This window comes from Myotis nattereri (genome assembly GCF_964212035.1).
Source record: "Myotis nattereri genome assembly, chromosome: 9".
NCBI lineage: Eukaryota > Metazoa > Chordata > Mammalia > Chiroptera > Vespertilionidae > Myotis > Myotis nattereri.
In genome coordinates this window covers 31,528,211-31,542,068 of record NC_138084.1, presented here as the reverse complement: position 1 = coordinate 31,542,068, position 13,858 = coordinate 31,528,211, and the positions used below count along the sequence as shown (strand labels likewise).

The following is a 13,858-nucleotide window of genomic DNA, read 5'->3' as shown; positions in this document are numbered from 1 at the left end:
CTATGCCCACTCTTCACCATACTCTCCCGCCTCTGAAGAGGTAAGACAACCTCCCTCTTTCATTAAACCCAGAAAGCTGCAAAGACTTTGGATTCCCTGAATTTTTAGTATCACTAGTTTGAGAGAGAGCTGGGGTGTGGAATCTGAGAGATAAGCTCATGTAGATAAGATAGAGAAGAAAGGGTCACCTAGAGGGGGCTGTAGAATCTGAGGGATAGCCCCTGAAAAGCATTGGAATTCACACCAGTTCTGGTCTGCTGAATGAGATCTTTGCCATAAGGCCACATTTAGAAAACAGATAGCAAGCTGATTAAGAACTCCATGTAGTAGCTCATAGGTGCCACCTCTTCTTATTTCTAGTTCCACTCCCAACTTTAACAAACAGTCTAGTGTGATTAACAAATCGAAGTTTCTGACCCACAGTAATAATTCTATTTTTAGCTGTGAAGGCCCTTGCTATTCATGAAGTATAGTAGCTTTACCTATTCTTTATAATCAGAAATTTCACTATTAAAATGTTTGAAGCAAGCTATGGAGCATCTATCATTACTTTAAAAGTTAATTAGATTACATAAAAGAAATAATTAGATTTGCATTTTTTATCTTGGTTTTAAACTTCCAAAGAAGATCACAACAGCCTGCCTGTGGGCAATTAAAAACAGCATACAGCAGAAAAATAGAGGAGAGAGGGTCTGTTTTTCCTGGCTAATTCATGATTGAAGATAGAATTACAAAATATTTTAAGGGCTTGCTGAAGCTGGGGGCTAATCCCAACTTCTAAGCTTTGTTTATAACCCTCATTTCATTGCAAGAGTGTATCAGATACATGTACAGTGCCAACAGAAGTATCAGATTACTTCCAATGGGTTTATTTGGTCCTTTCAGAGGCAGTTAGAAGGAGATCAGTTACTTGATCAATAACACACAAAAAAGGACTATTCGCTAGAGCCAAAACAGGAGCACTGTAATTGCTTTTTGTTTATCAATGCTAAATACAATTAACAAAGAGATACGACATAAGACAGAGGGACTATGTGAGATTGAAAGGCTCCTGACTTTCCTCAGGTTTTCTGCTTGCCACATCAGCCATCTCCAAAAGACAATAAAGGCAAGGTCCAGCTCTTAAAATTAGAGGTCAATTAGATACTTAATGATGAAGCATATCTCCAAATATATATCTATTATTATTATCCTAGCAAAAAATTAATTAACCAGGCCATGCAGGCCATGAAGGCTAATGTATAAAGTAATTATTTCTGATCTTTAGACAACTACTTCACATAAATGGGAATCCTTATTCTGCTCAGCAGATACCAGAAATACCTGTAGTTAATCATACTGAAAGAAACAAAAGGCCAGGTTTATCCTCTTAAAAGGTGAGAGTACATCTCAAATTATTCTGTTTAATGGTTTAAGAACAATCACCTCCTAGCTTATAATATTAACATCCCCAGATTAATCAGAAAAAAGAATAACACACATTTAATGGTGTTCTGCCACGTGACAAACACACAGAGACAGCATATACAAATAGCACATAGGATTATAACCAAAATAGAAAACACTATGTATGAATATTACTCAAATACCCATAAGAAGAAAGAGGCATCATTGAACAGACAAAGAATTGGTTTTGGACAGAAGCAGCATATACCACAGCTTTTAAAAGAGAATGTTTTGGACAAGACCATGTATATCTGCAAAGCAGCAGCAATGGCATTTAGTTTAGTCCTTCCACTGACTGAGTTCACCAACTAAGGAATGTATTAAAATATGAGGGGAGGCCAGTTAAAATTGTATATTAACCATAAAGATTAACAAAGAGCTAAGCATTTCAAGTTTCACAATTACACCTCAGATGCTGGATGTGTGTGAGTTGACTAAATCATTGGCTCTGACCCAGCAAGCCAAATAAAATCCCAATGAGCCAGTCCATTCTTAAGGGACCATTGTTGTTCGGTCAGTGATATGAAGAAAGGACACTCCCTGTATAGCACACAACATAAGCCACTTGAATAACACTAAAATTAGGGTCTGAACAGACATGGCTAATTAGATAACACCATTCATGCCTGCAGAAGTAAGTTTCTCACAAAGATATTTTAATGAGCTGAATTTTCTTGCAAAGATTAGGTTCTAGCAGTAAAATGCCATCATTAAATGTGTTCCTACTGACATGTTATCAAAACCAAAGAATGTGGTGTGTTATGTCCACAAAGAGTATCTTCTCTGGATTCAAAAACCATGACATGGTTAAATGATAGTAAATGAATAACTATATGGATGGAGCAAAAAATCAGGATCTATAAAATATTTTCTGTTTGCTTAGACTAGACTTATAGGGGTGGACAACAGTAGTTTTCAGTTGTAAACACCTGAAACAGTTTATTTTTATATTATTATTTATTACCTACTAGAGGCCCTTTGCATGAAGAGATTCATGCAATAGGCCTTCCCTTCCCCTGGCTGCCAGCAGCAGCTTTCCTCTGGCACCCGGGACCCAGGCCTTCGCTCTGGCCGGAGCCTTCAGTCTTCACACCTCCGGACGGATGGAGCCTTCAGTCTTCATGGCTCCAGACGGACAGAGCCTTCAGTCTTTGCTCTGCCTCTTCACCCCTACATATGCAAATTAACTACCATCTTTGTTGGGTTAATTTGCATACTCTCCTGATTGGCTGGAGAGCATAGTGGAGGGACAGTTAATTTACATGTTTGTCTATTATTAGGTAAGATTGTATTAATTTGTATTACAGCTGTAAATCTACTTTTGCCCACCCTGTATATATAATAGTTGATTAAAGTACTGTGTTTCATATGTCCAATGAATTAAAAATAATTTTTGTTTTGTAATCAACATAACTCATAAATAAAATTCTTCAAGAGACTAGCTAAGTAGCGTATAGTGCAATGGGTGAGAGACAGGGGATGAAATTACTGAGGCAGTTATCTGTCCTTTGGAATTATAGCATGAGACTCAACATTCCCAACTCCAAGGATCCATATTCCATGATTTATTAGTTTTGCTTTTCATAGAGTTGATAAAAATTGTGCTATATTTGTTCTAGAAATATCAAAAACATCTAACTTTTTCTGGGCTCACATGGCAGGAATTACTTAATATGTAACAAATTAGAGGAATCACCATTTCCCCCAAGCACAAACAGAGGGATTTGAATTTACTAAGCAAACAGCCTCCTAAAAGATCTGTTAATATTAAAGCATTTTAATAATTGTTTAGTTATTAACCTGATTTTTTAAATGGTAAAAACTGACTCATCAAAAAAAATAAAAACATTAGTTCACAAAATCATTCATCTTACTTTTTTCAACAAGGTCTACATGGTCTTAAAAGTATGCCTTTAAAATTTCAGTTAGGTTTTACCAAGGCAAATTATGTTAAAAATGATATTCAAGGAAGAAATTATATAAATGAAATTATTTAACTGCATATATAACTTTTGAATTAGTGCAAACAAAATAAGCCTGTGAAACAGCATTACAATACTACCTCGTGCCTTTTCCTATTTCTAATGAAAAATCCTGCTTTTAAATTTGTGCAAACCATTAAGGTTTTCATTTGTTTCCATTATAATAGGCCCAGATGTATTATTACCAAAGGTTAGACACTCTTTTCTTTCTTTCTATTACAGGTTGTAAATTCCAAAACAACAAAACTAATTCAGAAGTCAGTATTCTGAGCTAGATGTGAAAAATAATCTTGACTATAACCACCTGACATTCATGATTCATAGCCAACTGCCAAGGCTCAATCTTGCTGACCATATTAGCTAATAGGTTCTAGGACTCAAGATTTTTAAGAAAAGATAAAATGTCAAACTTGCGCAAATGGTCTCCGTATTCATTTACTTTCAGAAGAAAAGTTAGGGTTTTGCATTTATTATCTTATTTTACTCTGTTATGTTTTGATTTCAAAAGGGAGAATGTTTCTTTCATGATAGAAAAAAAAATGTTCCAAACATCTCATAAGTCTCATATTTTGCTCAAAAACATATATATTAAAAATTAGCTCAACAATAATCTCTCTCTTAAATTTGATCATGTCTATGGCTTGTCAAAAAGCCATTTTTGAAAATACAGTTAACCCATTCCCTTTCAAAAAATAACTAAAAGTAGTAATATCAAACACTGCTTTTTAAGTGTCAGAGACAAATACTTGTGTAACAACTATTTTTCAGCATTTGAAAAATTCTGTAAATGGTCTCATACTGATAAGATAAATACTGACATGCTATGCAGTGAAGAGTAGCTCAGAACAGAGAACTGTAAATACAGGTTATTGCTTCCTCTTATTTTTTACAATGTGAATTCTGGTTACAAAGAATCCTACATTTCTAAAATGAATATAACTGACACTTTAAATCTCTCTATGATTTTATAACTTAAAGTCCTGAGATCAAGTGCTGATCAGCTTCAATTTTTATAAATTTAAACAATGAGAAATAACCACAAATATAAAAAGCAATTAAACTTCTATTAGAAAACCTGGACCAACTATTTTCCTGTATTTTCACATTGAATATTCTGATGAGTAATATTTTAAGGTCAAGTTCGAGTTTCCTAAAAAACACATCAATTTCATATAGTCAAGCTGTGACTATAAAATCACATGTAATCAATAAAGAGCAATAATATTTCATAAAAATACTCAGAATTGGTTGCTATTCATCTGAGAGCCTCAGTACCACAATTAAAATGGTCACTTAACACAAACAACATTGAATAAGTGAAATATATTCAAAATCAATAAAGAAGTAAATAATAAAGTAGTAAAACATTAATAATAAGTAACTGATATGGGAACATGGGGAATGTCTTCCATTCCTACTTTACAGATATGAGAAACAGAGAGAATTAAATGATCAGGTTATTTAACACCCACTGAGTTCTTAGAGAAGGATCTAGAAAAAATGTAGGAAGCCACAGGCTAAAAATCTTGACCTTAGTAATAGGAGACACACTGAAAATTCTAATAAGAACAGAACAAGGGAACACCTGGACAGTTATTTAATTAAGTATCTCAGCATGAGTTATAGAAGAGATATTGGGATGAGAAATTATTCCAAGATTTAATTGTAAAGGTTGGCTGTCAAAAATGCCAGAGACATTCCATTTCCTCTGCATTTGGACCCTTTACTTTGAAACATATAGACTTGGGTATGGAATATAGAATCAGAACTAATTTTAAAACAACCATAATCACAACAAACCACTGGTTAAAACCTCCTCATGAAGATAGCCAAATCAGGTACAGGTACTTCTTCAGGCACTTAATCATTATTTTAAATGCAGTGAGTGCTACCTGAGACACTAAGTATGATTAACAAAAATGAAGCAGAATCTATGTTAAAATCACTAGCTTTCATCAGTAAAGAAGAAGATTAGAGTAAGCTAGGATATTATGTGAATGTTTTCTTAAGAATACAGGAAGGTGTAATAATATTAATCTCAAGGAAAGGAATCATGTAATTCAGAATATACTGCCCCAACTAGGCTGAATCGCAGATCCTGGTGGTTAGAAAACAGCCACAGCAGCCAACAGAAACCACAGAGGCTGTGGTGGGTACATATAACTCTGGCATCGGTATTCCTGAGTATTAATCCCCAGACAACCATACCTATGTTCCTATTCAGAAATGGAGACCAATCCCTTACCTATCTCAAATAGCTGTGAGTTGAATTCACTACCAAGTGTCTAAAGGAAAGACAGAAATCAAAATTCCTTGCCATGCCATTGTCATCATGATATATAGACAGTGTTACCCTGCCACAACAAAAAAGAGAATTTCTAAATTGTGTTACAATGATTCAGAAACAAGTTATTCTTCCTTTCTAGACTATAAGCTCCTAAAGACAGACAATTATTCATTCATCTTTATATTCCCCTCAGCATCATCTAACAGAAATGCAACTGATATCTGTTAAAGAACTAATCAATTATTACCAATCTTTTCCCAGGTCATAAGATTCTTCTCCTAACTGGCCCAATCAGAGAATCCTAGCAAGTAAACAAGCACAGGCTTCTCCCCATGATACTGTCAGATGGTGAAATACAAAGAGAAATTGGTTTGTGGCAATCAAAATAGCATGTGTATGCTACCTTGGAAACCACTAGGTTTCCACTAGGTTCTGTCAGGCAAATGGCAGAAAGAAAAGAGATAAGGTTTTTTTCCTGCATATGCATCACGTCAGAAAAGAATGCTTTAGACCACCATTTAGTTGATATTTCCTGCATCCACTTATACCATGGTACACAACATCCTTGATAGTAACTACATCAGTGCTTTTTATAAGGGAGGGGTGCATTTGCAGCATTTTAAATTGCATTTTCATGGAGGAAAGTCTGTGAGTATATAATCAGACGAGAGTAATAAAATACACTGACCTGGATCTGTTGCTGCAGGAGATTAATTTTGTGCTGCTGTTGCAGAAGTTGCTGCTGTTGTCTTGCAATCTATCAGAAATAAAGTTACATTAAGCTGAAATGAAATGCTTACACCTTTGCCATTACCTCAGGTATCTCTCCTGGTATTACAAGAATGCTTTACTGCACTTCTATGTGAAAGAGTTCCTATAAAGTGAGAGAGGCAGAACCAGAAATTTGGAGAAAAGGAAAATTTCAAACAGATGCCACTTCTCTGTGTACCCCTAACTCTTCATCTGCAGTTGAGAACTACCCCTCATACATTAGTGAGGACCTCCTCTATCTGCACCCATTACCTGGAAAGAATGGGAGTTTCAAAATCTGACCTTGAAGAGTAAATACGGAAAGACTATAGCTACGTGTTTCTAAAGAGCTTAATTTGGACTAAAAAGGTAAAATCTGAATGCAGAGACAGGAAAGAACTTTTTATTAATTAAAATACAATTGACTTTGGTGAAACCTTTTCTGATATAAGGACTCTCAGTACTGATAAGACAAATATCGCCAAGGGAATAGCAAGAAAACACAGCAAAATGTCAAAAATCATTACAAAGATTTCTTTTTGTTGATTTACAAATGTACATCAATGATGTGATGTACAAAGCATTTTAAACACAAAATTTAATATTTATCTAGTTATTCTTCTGAGGGTAATGTGTTACAGTCTCTTGCTTCACCCAACAATCAAATTCAAAGTCCTAACACATCATCTGGTCTAGGAAAAGAAATATTAACCTCTTCATGCAAGCCTCAGTGAAGACTGAATCTGCCCCTCAGGAGAGCAAACAACTTCTTTAAGATAGTGGCGTTTACTATAAAACATGAAGGCATCAGTCTGCTTATTGCCTTCAAAGCGGAGCTGAGGGGGATGCCCCTTAGAATACACTCCAACCTAGAAAGCCAGAGAGAAAGTGGCCAGGGAGGACTTAGGAAACTTTTAGTGGTGCCCTTTAGGCAAGAGTTATAGGTATGGGGTTGTTTTTTTGTTTTGTTTTTTGTTTTTTTTCCTATTTTTTTTCTATTTCCAGAAGCCAGTATTCTAGAATGGACAATGTGGGAAGTGAAAACAAGTGTGTATCGGACCCCCAGGTTTATGCTTTGAGTCTTTTTGCTGCTTTAGCCTAGAGCAGAGGGAAACACCCAAATCAGATTTTCATTCAACAGAAGATGACAAAATAGCAGTCTGCTACCAAATGTTGCTTTAAGGTTTCTGGTAATGACTAGCTCATTCTGGAAGTCATGACAAAACTGTCCCTAACAGTTTGAGACATGGGATCATTCCTTCCCAAAGCTTTATAAGCAAACTGGAAACGATATTTAATCAGATTGAAAAGGCCCACTTTACTTGTCACCATTCAAATCAGAAAAGGACATAGTGGTTTTTGGGGGGTATGGGGGAAAAAGGTGAAGGGATTAAGAAGTATAAATTGGTTGTTACAGAATATACTGCAGATGTAAAGTACAGCATGGGGAATATAGTCAATAATTTTCTAATAACTATGCATGGTGTCAGATGGGTATGAGAATTATTGGGATGATAACTTAGCAAGTTATATAATGTCTAATCACTGGGGTGTACACCTGAAACTAATATAATATTGTATGTCAACTGTAATTGAAAAATAAAAATGATTTAAATTAAAAAATTGTTTTTAAAAAAGGAAATGGACAACTCACTCTGTGACTCTAGGTTTAGATACTGGATCCTCTGAATATTTATTTCCTCTTAGCAAACCAGTGAAACACCACTAGGCATCTAATATTGATGGTCCCTCCTAAATGATAAAGTGCTGCACAGAAATGCCTCTAGAACACCACAGTGCAATTACTATCATCCACTTTAGACGTGTGGGTTTGACACAGTGAAGTATGGTACATAAGCACCATGTGGCTCAAATTCTGAATTTTATTTGCCAATCGGTTGAGCTACATGCTCGCTTCATTGAGCATGACAACCTAGTTTTAAGTGTCATTTAATTTTCATTTTGAAATATAATTACAAAGTGTTCACTGTAAGATATCACTCGTCTGCAAATGTGTCAAGATTAATTTGTGCTAGCTTATTCACAAGTGTCAATAGTTAATTACTGTGTCATCTCTGGATGGCTAAATGACATTCTAACTTCTGATTTTTTACAGTGTTCCTTTATGTTATTTTCCATTAGGGGCTGAGTCCATATTCCTACACGTGGGCAAATATTCAAGCATATAAAATACCAGACGTCACAACTCATTAAAATCAACAGAGCATATATTGCTCTATATACCCCTATAAAATACATTTAACTGAAAAGATAATTCCAGTAATAATGTCAGATTCCTAAAAACCGCACATTAATTTGGGTCTGTCTGATCTAAAGCACCAGGGACTACTCTTTAGAATCACTGTGTTAGATTAATGTACTCTTATGAGACAGGAAAAACATTTGGGAGAGCGATTTATTTAAAAACATATACATTTAAACTTTGCTATTTTTTCTTCTTTCTCACTTCTAAATCAATGAAATAAAATTCTTATAGGAGCCATGTGCTAATTACTTTTTAATGATTTACCTGTGCTATAAATAGAGTGACCCTATAATTTAGCATCCAAACCAGGACAACTTTTGCAAGTGGAAGGGGGATTATTACTACTTATTTTGGAAAACAGGCATTAACCAGGGCTATTCCGGGAAAACAGATGTGTGACCCTAGTTTTAAAGTCAGAGAAAAATCAATGGATCCCTGGGCTAGAAGGTCCTCAAAGTTTTCCTAAACCAGAAGCCTGTTTTTCTGGATGAAAAGAGTAAGGCCCAGAGAGAAGTGACAAACTCATGGTCAAGCTACACTGGGAGTCTATGTGCTGCCTGCCTATGTGAATCAGCTTCCCTGAGTAACTGATCCCATGCAAATGTTCTGGAAGACGTTATCATTTCAGTAATGCCCAGTTGCTATGATGCCTTTCTTTGTCCTCTACATATCCCCCTCAGTATTCTCAAAGAACCTGATTTCCAACAGGCTTCTTTCTTTCCTTCTTTTTTCAGGCACCCTTCTGACAAATAAACCAATCAATGTGAGTACTCGCTGAGCTTGGCACATTCCACATCTCCAGTTCGTCAGCTCCCTTTGCAGGGCTCACCTGTTCTTGCTGTTGGCGAGCAAGGTCCATTTGTTGCCGTTGTTTCTCAATTTGTGAGGCTGCCAGTTTTTTCTGCTCATCATGCGCTGCCAGGAGCTGCTCCCGTAAACTGATCAGCTGGGTAATCATGGTAGAGAGCTGCCGTTCTTTTTCTGCCAGGCTCTCAGGTGTACCTACAATGGAAACCAGAAGATATCTCACAAGTTTGAGAAAAGTATGAATGAACTGGGGAAATGGTGGGAGGAGGGCAGATTTAGAAAGGGCCTGCCCTACCTATCACACTTAGAGATCTGGGAGAATAACTGGAGGTCACTGTGAGTGCAGGAACACTACAGCGTAGCAATGGAATTGATGCTAGGGTTAGTCGCTGCCCCCGCCAAGAGCAACTATTGTTCCCAATATAATTCTCCCTCACTCTTCCTTCTCCCTTTCACTCTTAAAAACAAAACAAAGCAGAACTACCTACCATATTCTTTCCCTTTCACCACACGCCTCTCCTTTCCTCCCCCAAACCTATCAGATCAAGTTAGGAAACAGATGATACTTAGTACCAAAGGTTAGAAACTATGGGTTGTATTAATATTCTTATAATCACCTCTACTATCAGTGACTAACATAGGCTCGAAGACATAGGTAGGTGTTTAGTAAATGTTATCTAAGGAATTTTCTGGTCATTGCCCTCATGAAATTTTTCTATTGTGCAAAGATCTGTCTCTGATACTCAGAAGTCAGGGGTCGCTCTCTTGGCCATGAAACAAACAAACAAACAAACAAACAAACAAACAAAAAACGGCTTTGCCTTAGATAAGAAAGGACTGAACCTGATTTTTGTTTTCCTGTGAGGGGATCAAGCTAAAGTTCCCAAGTTCATCCTTAAAGGCAACAGTATTGCTTGGGGGCTCCCTCACCCCTTTGTCATTCGTCATTCTTCAAAGGGAAAAAACACATTCGAGGTTGAGAAGGTTATGCATAAGGGTGTGCTGCTTAATGAATATGATGTCAGTGAACACTTATGGTATGCACTAATGGTGCTGAACAGTCTTTTTATGGGCAAATTGCACAGCTCTCCAAAGTAAAGAGTACGGAATCCTTTTGTGAATCTAAATTAGAGCATTTTACTGCAGCATAAGATAAGAATTTCAACCCTCTGTATTTGAGCCACACAGTTTCATTATGAAGAAATGATCTATGATTTGAAAGCTTTTCAGAAAGATGCCACCAGCTGTCAAAGGGGACAAAGATTGCCAATTTTTGTGCGTGTGGAAGAAGAGACTTCCAATCTCCTTATGAAACCCCTTTCATTCCTGCTAAGAGAGCACCAGGGTAAGCTGAAAAGCTAAACGTATTTTAATTAGGAGTGGCCATATTTCCTGAGCAGCCCCTTGGAGAAAGGGAGCCTCAGAAGATGCTGGCTAGCACTCGTTAGTACAGGAATGGGCAAAAGTAGGTTTATAGTTGTTCCTACGGAAAAAAAGACATGCAGGTTATGATTACTGAGCAGCTTTATTGACTGTTTCTCAGACTCACAACTGTAAGGCTACCTTTGCCCAACCCTGTATATGTTTCCCACAGGGTAAGACTGATGTCGGCAGTAAAGACTACCTTGGGATTCTCAAGGCCAATTCAAGTCCTAAACAAACTATCAATATCTTTATCCCTTAAAGATTCACTGAGTGGAAGGATGACCCAAAGTTAAAATTAGAAGAAAAATAAGATAGCTGAGATGGTGATAGAAAATGTATTCCACTGATAAAGGAACAAGTAATGTATTAAGGATAGTGGCCAGCTGTCTTTCTAGCTATTCAATTTGATTTTTTTTTTGATTTTTTTAAAATCAGCTTTTATTTCAGCAATAGGAATTTCAACATGGTAAAAGAGAGAACTTCTTGATCTAGAAATATATATATATATATATATATATATATATATATATATATACACACACACACACACACACACACACACACACACACACACACATATATAAAAACCCTGGGTGGTGTTCATCACGACCAGAACCATCACCAAGCGGAAGGAAGTCAGTCCTGCAGGGGTTGTCTTGGAAATGGCTGCACTCTCCCCTGAGCTGTTTCCCGGAGCTTTTTCCTGAAAGGGTGGGGTCTGAGGCACGAACCCGCCCTTGGAGCGTGGAGGCATATCTTTATAAAGTGTGCCACATCAGCACAGCCAAGGGTGAACCTGAGTGGAGGCAGCTGAAAGGCTTAGAAAAGACAGACAAGAGAATGAAAGCTGGGTCTCAGTGGGACATTGCTTCTTTGGGAAACAGCGACCACACCCACAGCCATGCTTTTATTTTATAGCAGATGCTACGAGGCAAAGTAAGGGCGTGACCAAGATGTTTACAACATTCTCCTGGGTTTCAATCCTACTCAACTACATGCACCTGAATTCTATCAAGCCTACATTACTCAGGCACGTGGGGCCACATGTTTGGACCATAGGTTCAAGCTTACAGCTACAGCTGTTAGCTGTAATTGTGCTGGGAGGGCCCTGCCCTCTAACCTGGGACTTGCACATGGCAATGAGAGGACTGTGCCCTCTCATCAGTCCAAGGCTTGAACCTGTCCAAAACATTGTAGTGGCTCCCCACAATAGTTTTAATTCTGTTTCTTTGTTACTAATGTTGTGGCCCCACCCCATAACAAAGAAACAATTTCTGGAGGATGAGGCCCAGGAATCAGGATTTTAAAAAGATTCCCAGATGATTCTGATGTGCAGCCAAGGTTGAGAACCACTGTTATAGATAATATTAAAAATATATCTAAACATGCAATTCTTTGTCCAAAAAATGAGCATGTTCAAAAATTAAATGAAGAAAATTTGGATATACTCGATGGAGATTTTCACACATATTTGAGTGATGATTCCATTGATTCCACAGATGATGCTGAAAAGGAAAATTTTCCCATCGAATTTCTTAATAGTATTACTCCTTCGGGAATGCCGTGTCATAAATTAAAATTGAAAGTGGGTGCAATCATCATGCTATTGAGAAATCTCAATAGTAAATGGGGTCTTTGTAATGGTACCAGATTTATTATCAAAAGATTACGACCTAATATTATCGATGCTGAAGTATTAACAGGATCTGCAGAAGGAGAGGTTGTTCTGATTCCAAGAATTAATTTGTCCCCATCTGACACTGGCCTCCCATTTAAATTGATTCAAGGACAGTTTCCCGTGATGCTAGCATTTGTGATGACTATCAATAAATCATAAGGGCAAACTCTAGACAAAGTAGGCATATTCCTACCTGAATCCGTTTTTGCACATGGTCAGTTATAGGTTGCTTTCGCTCAAGCTTGAAGAGCATGTGATGTTACAGTTAAAGTCCTAAGTACTTCATCACCAGGGAAATTAGTCAAGCACTCTGAAAGTGTTTTCACTCTTAATGTGGTGTACAGGGAGATATTGGAATAAGTTTAATCACTTTATCAGTCATTGTTTGCATCACTGGTGTTTTTATATCATGTTTTTGTTGTTTTCATATCATGTTTTTGTGGTTTTCATATCATGTTTTTGTCATTTTTATATCATGCCTGTTGTTGTTATATCCTTTTGTTACTGTTTATTTATTAATAAATTTATATATTATTTTCATATACATTTTACTAATTTCCTTTCATCTCACACACTTCTATTATAAAGAAAGGGCAAATAGCAATATTAAAATATCTCCACTAATTAATTCCCTTTTTTAAAATATATTTTATTGATTTTTTTACAGAGTGGAAGGGAGAGGGATAGAGAGTCAGAAACATCGATGAGAGAGAAACATCAATCAGCTGCCTCCTGCACACTCCCCATTGGGGATATGCCCGCAACCAAGGTACATGCCCTTGACTGGAATCAAACCTGGAACCCTTGAGTCCACAGGCCAATGCTCTATCCACTGAGCCAAAGCGGTTAGGGCAATTAATTCCCTTTTAATGTGCACGAATTTCATGCACCGGACTACTAATATATATATGGCTAATATGCTAAGTGTCCGAAAGTCCGACCGGGTGCTATGACATGCACTGACCACCAGGGGGCAGACGCTCAAAACAGGAGCTGCCGTGATGCACACTGGCCATTTACTGACAAACAGCACCTCGGACCTGGCACCCACAAAGCAACACTCAGCTTCCCCCAAGTGGGACACAGGCCCCACCACCACCCCAGAGCAACAGCCCACCAAATCGCAGCTGATGCTGCTGAGACCCCATGGCACAAAATGCAGGCCACAGCCCAGAAATAGTTGCTGTGGGCACGGGGTAATGATGTCACATAGCAAT

At 37.3% G+C, this 13,858-nt stretch overlaps 1 protein-coding gene across 1 annotated transcript in view; it reads right to left on the bottom strand.

Moving 5' to 3' along the window:
• SOX6 (SRY-box transcription factor 6) overlaps window positions 1-13,858 on the bottom strand; it is a gene marked incomplete at its 5' end in the record, with an annotated part of 336,510 nt that overhangs the window by 176,555 nt on the left and 146,097 nt on the right. The window contains 2 exons of the mRNA XM_081099613.1: window positions 6,404-6,472; window positions 9,561-9,733. Coding sequence (XP_080955739.1) covers window positions 6,404-6,472; window positions 9,561-9,733 — 242 coding nt within the window. The remainder of the gene's footprint in view (window positions 1-6,403; window positions 6,473-9,560; window positions 9,734-13,858) is intronic.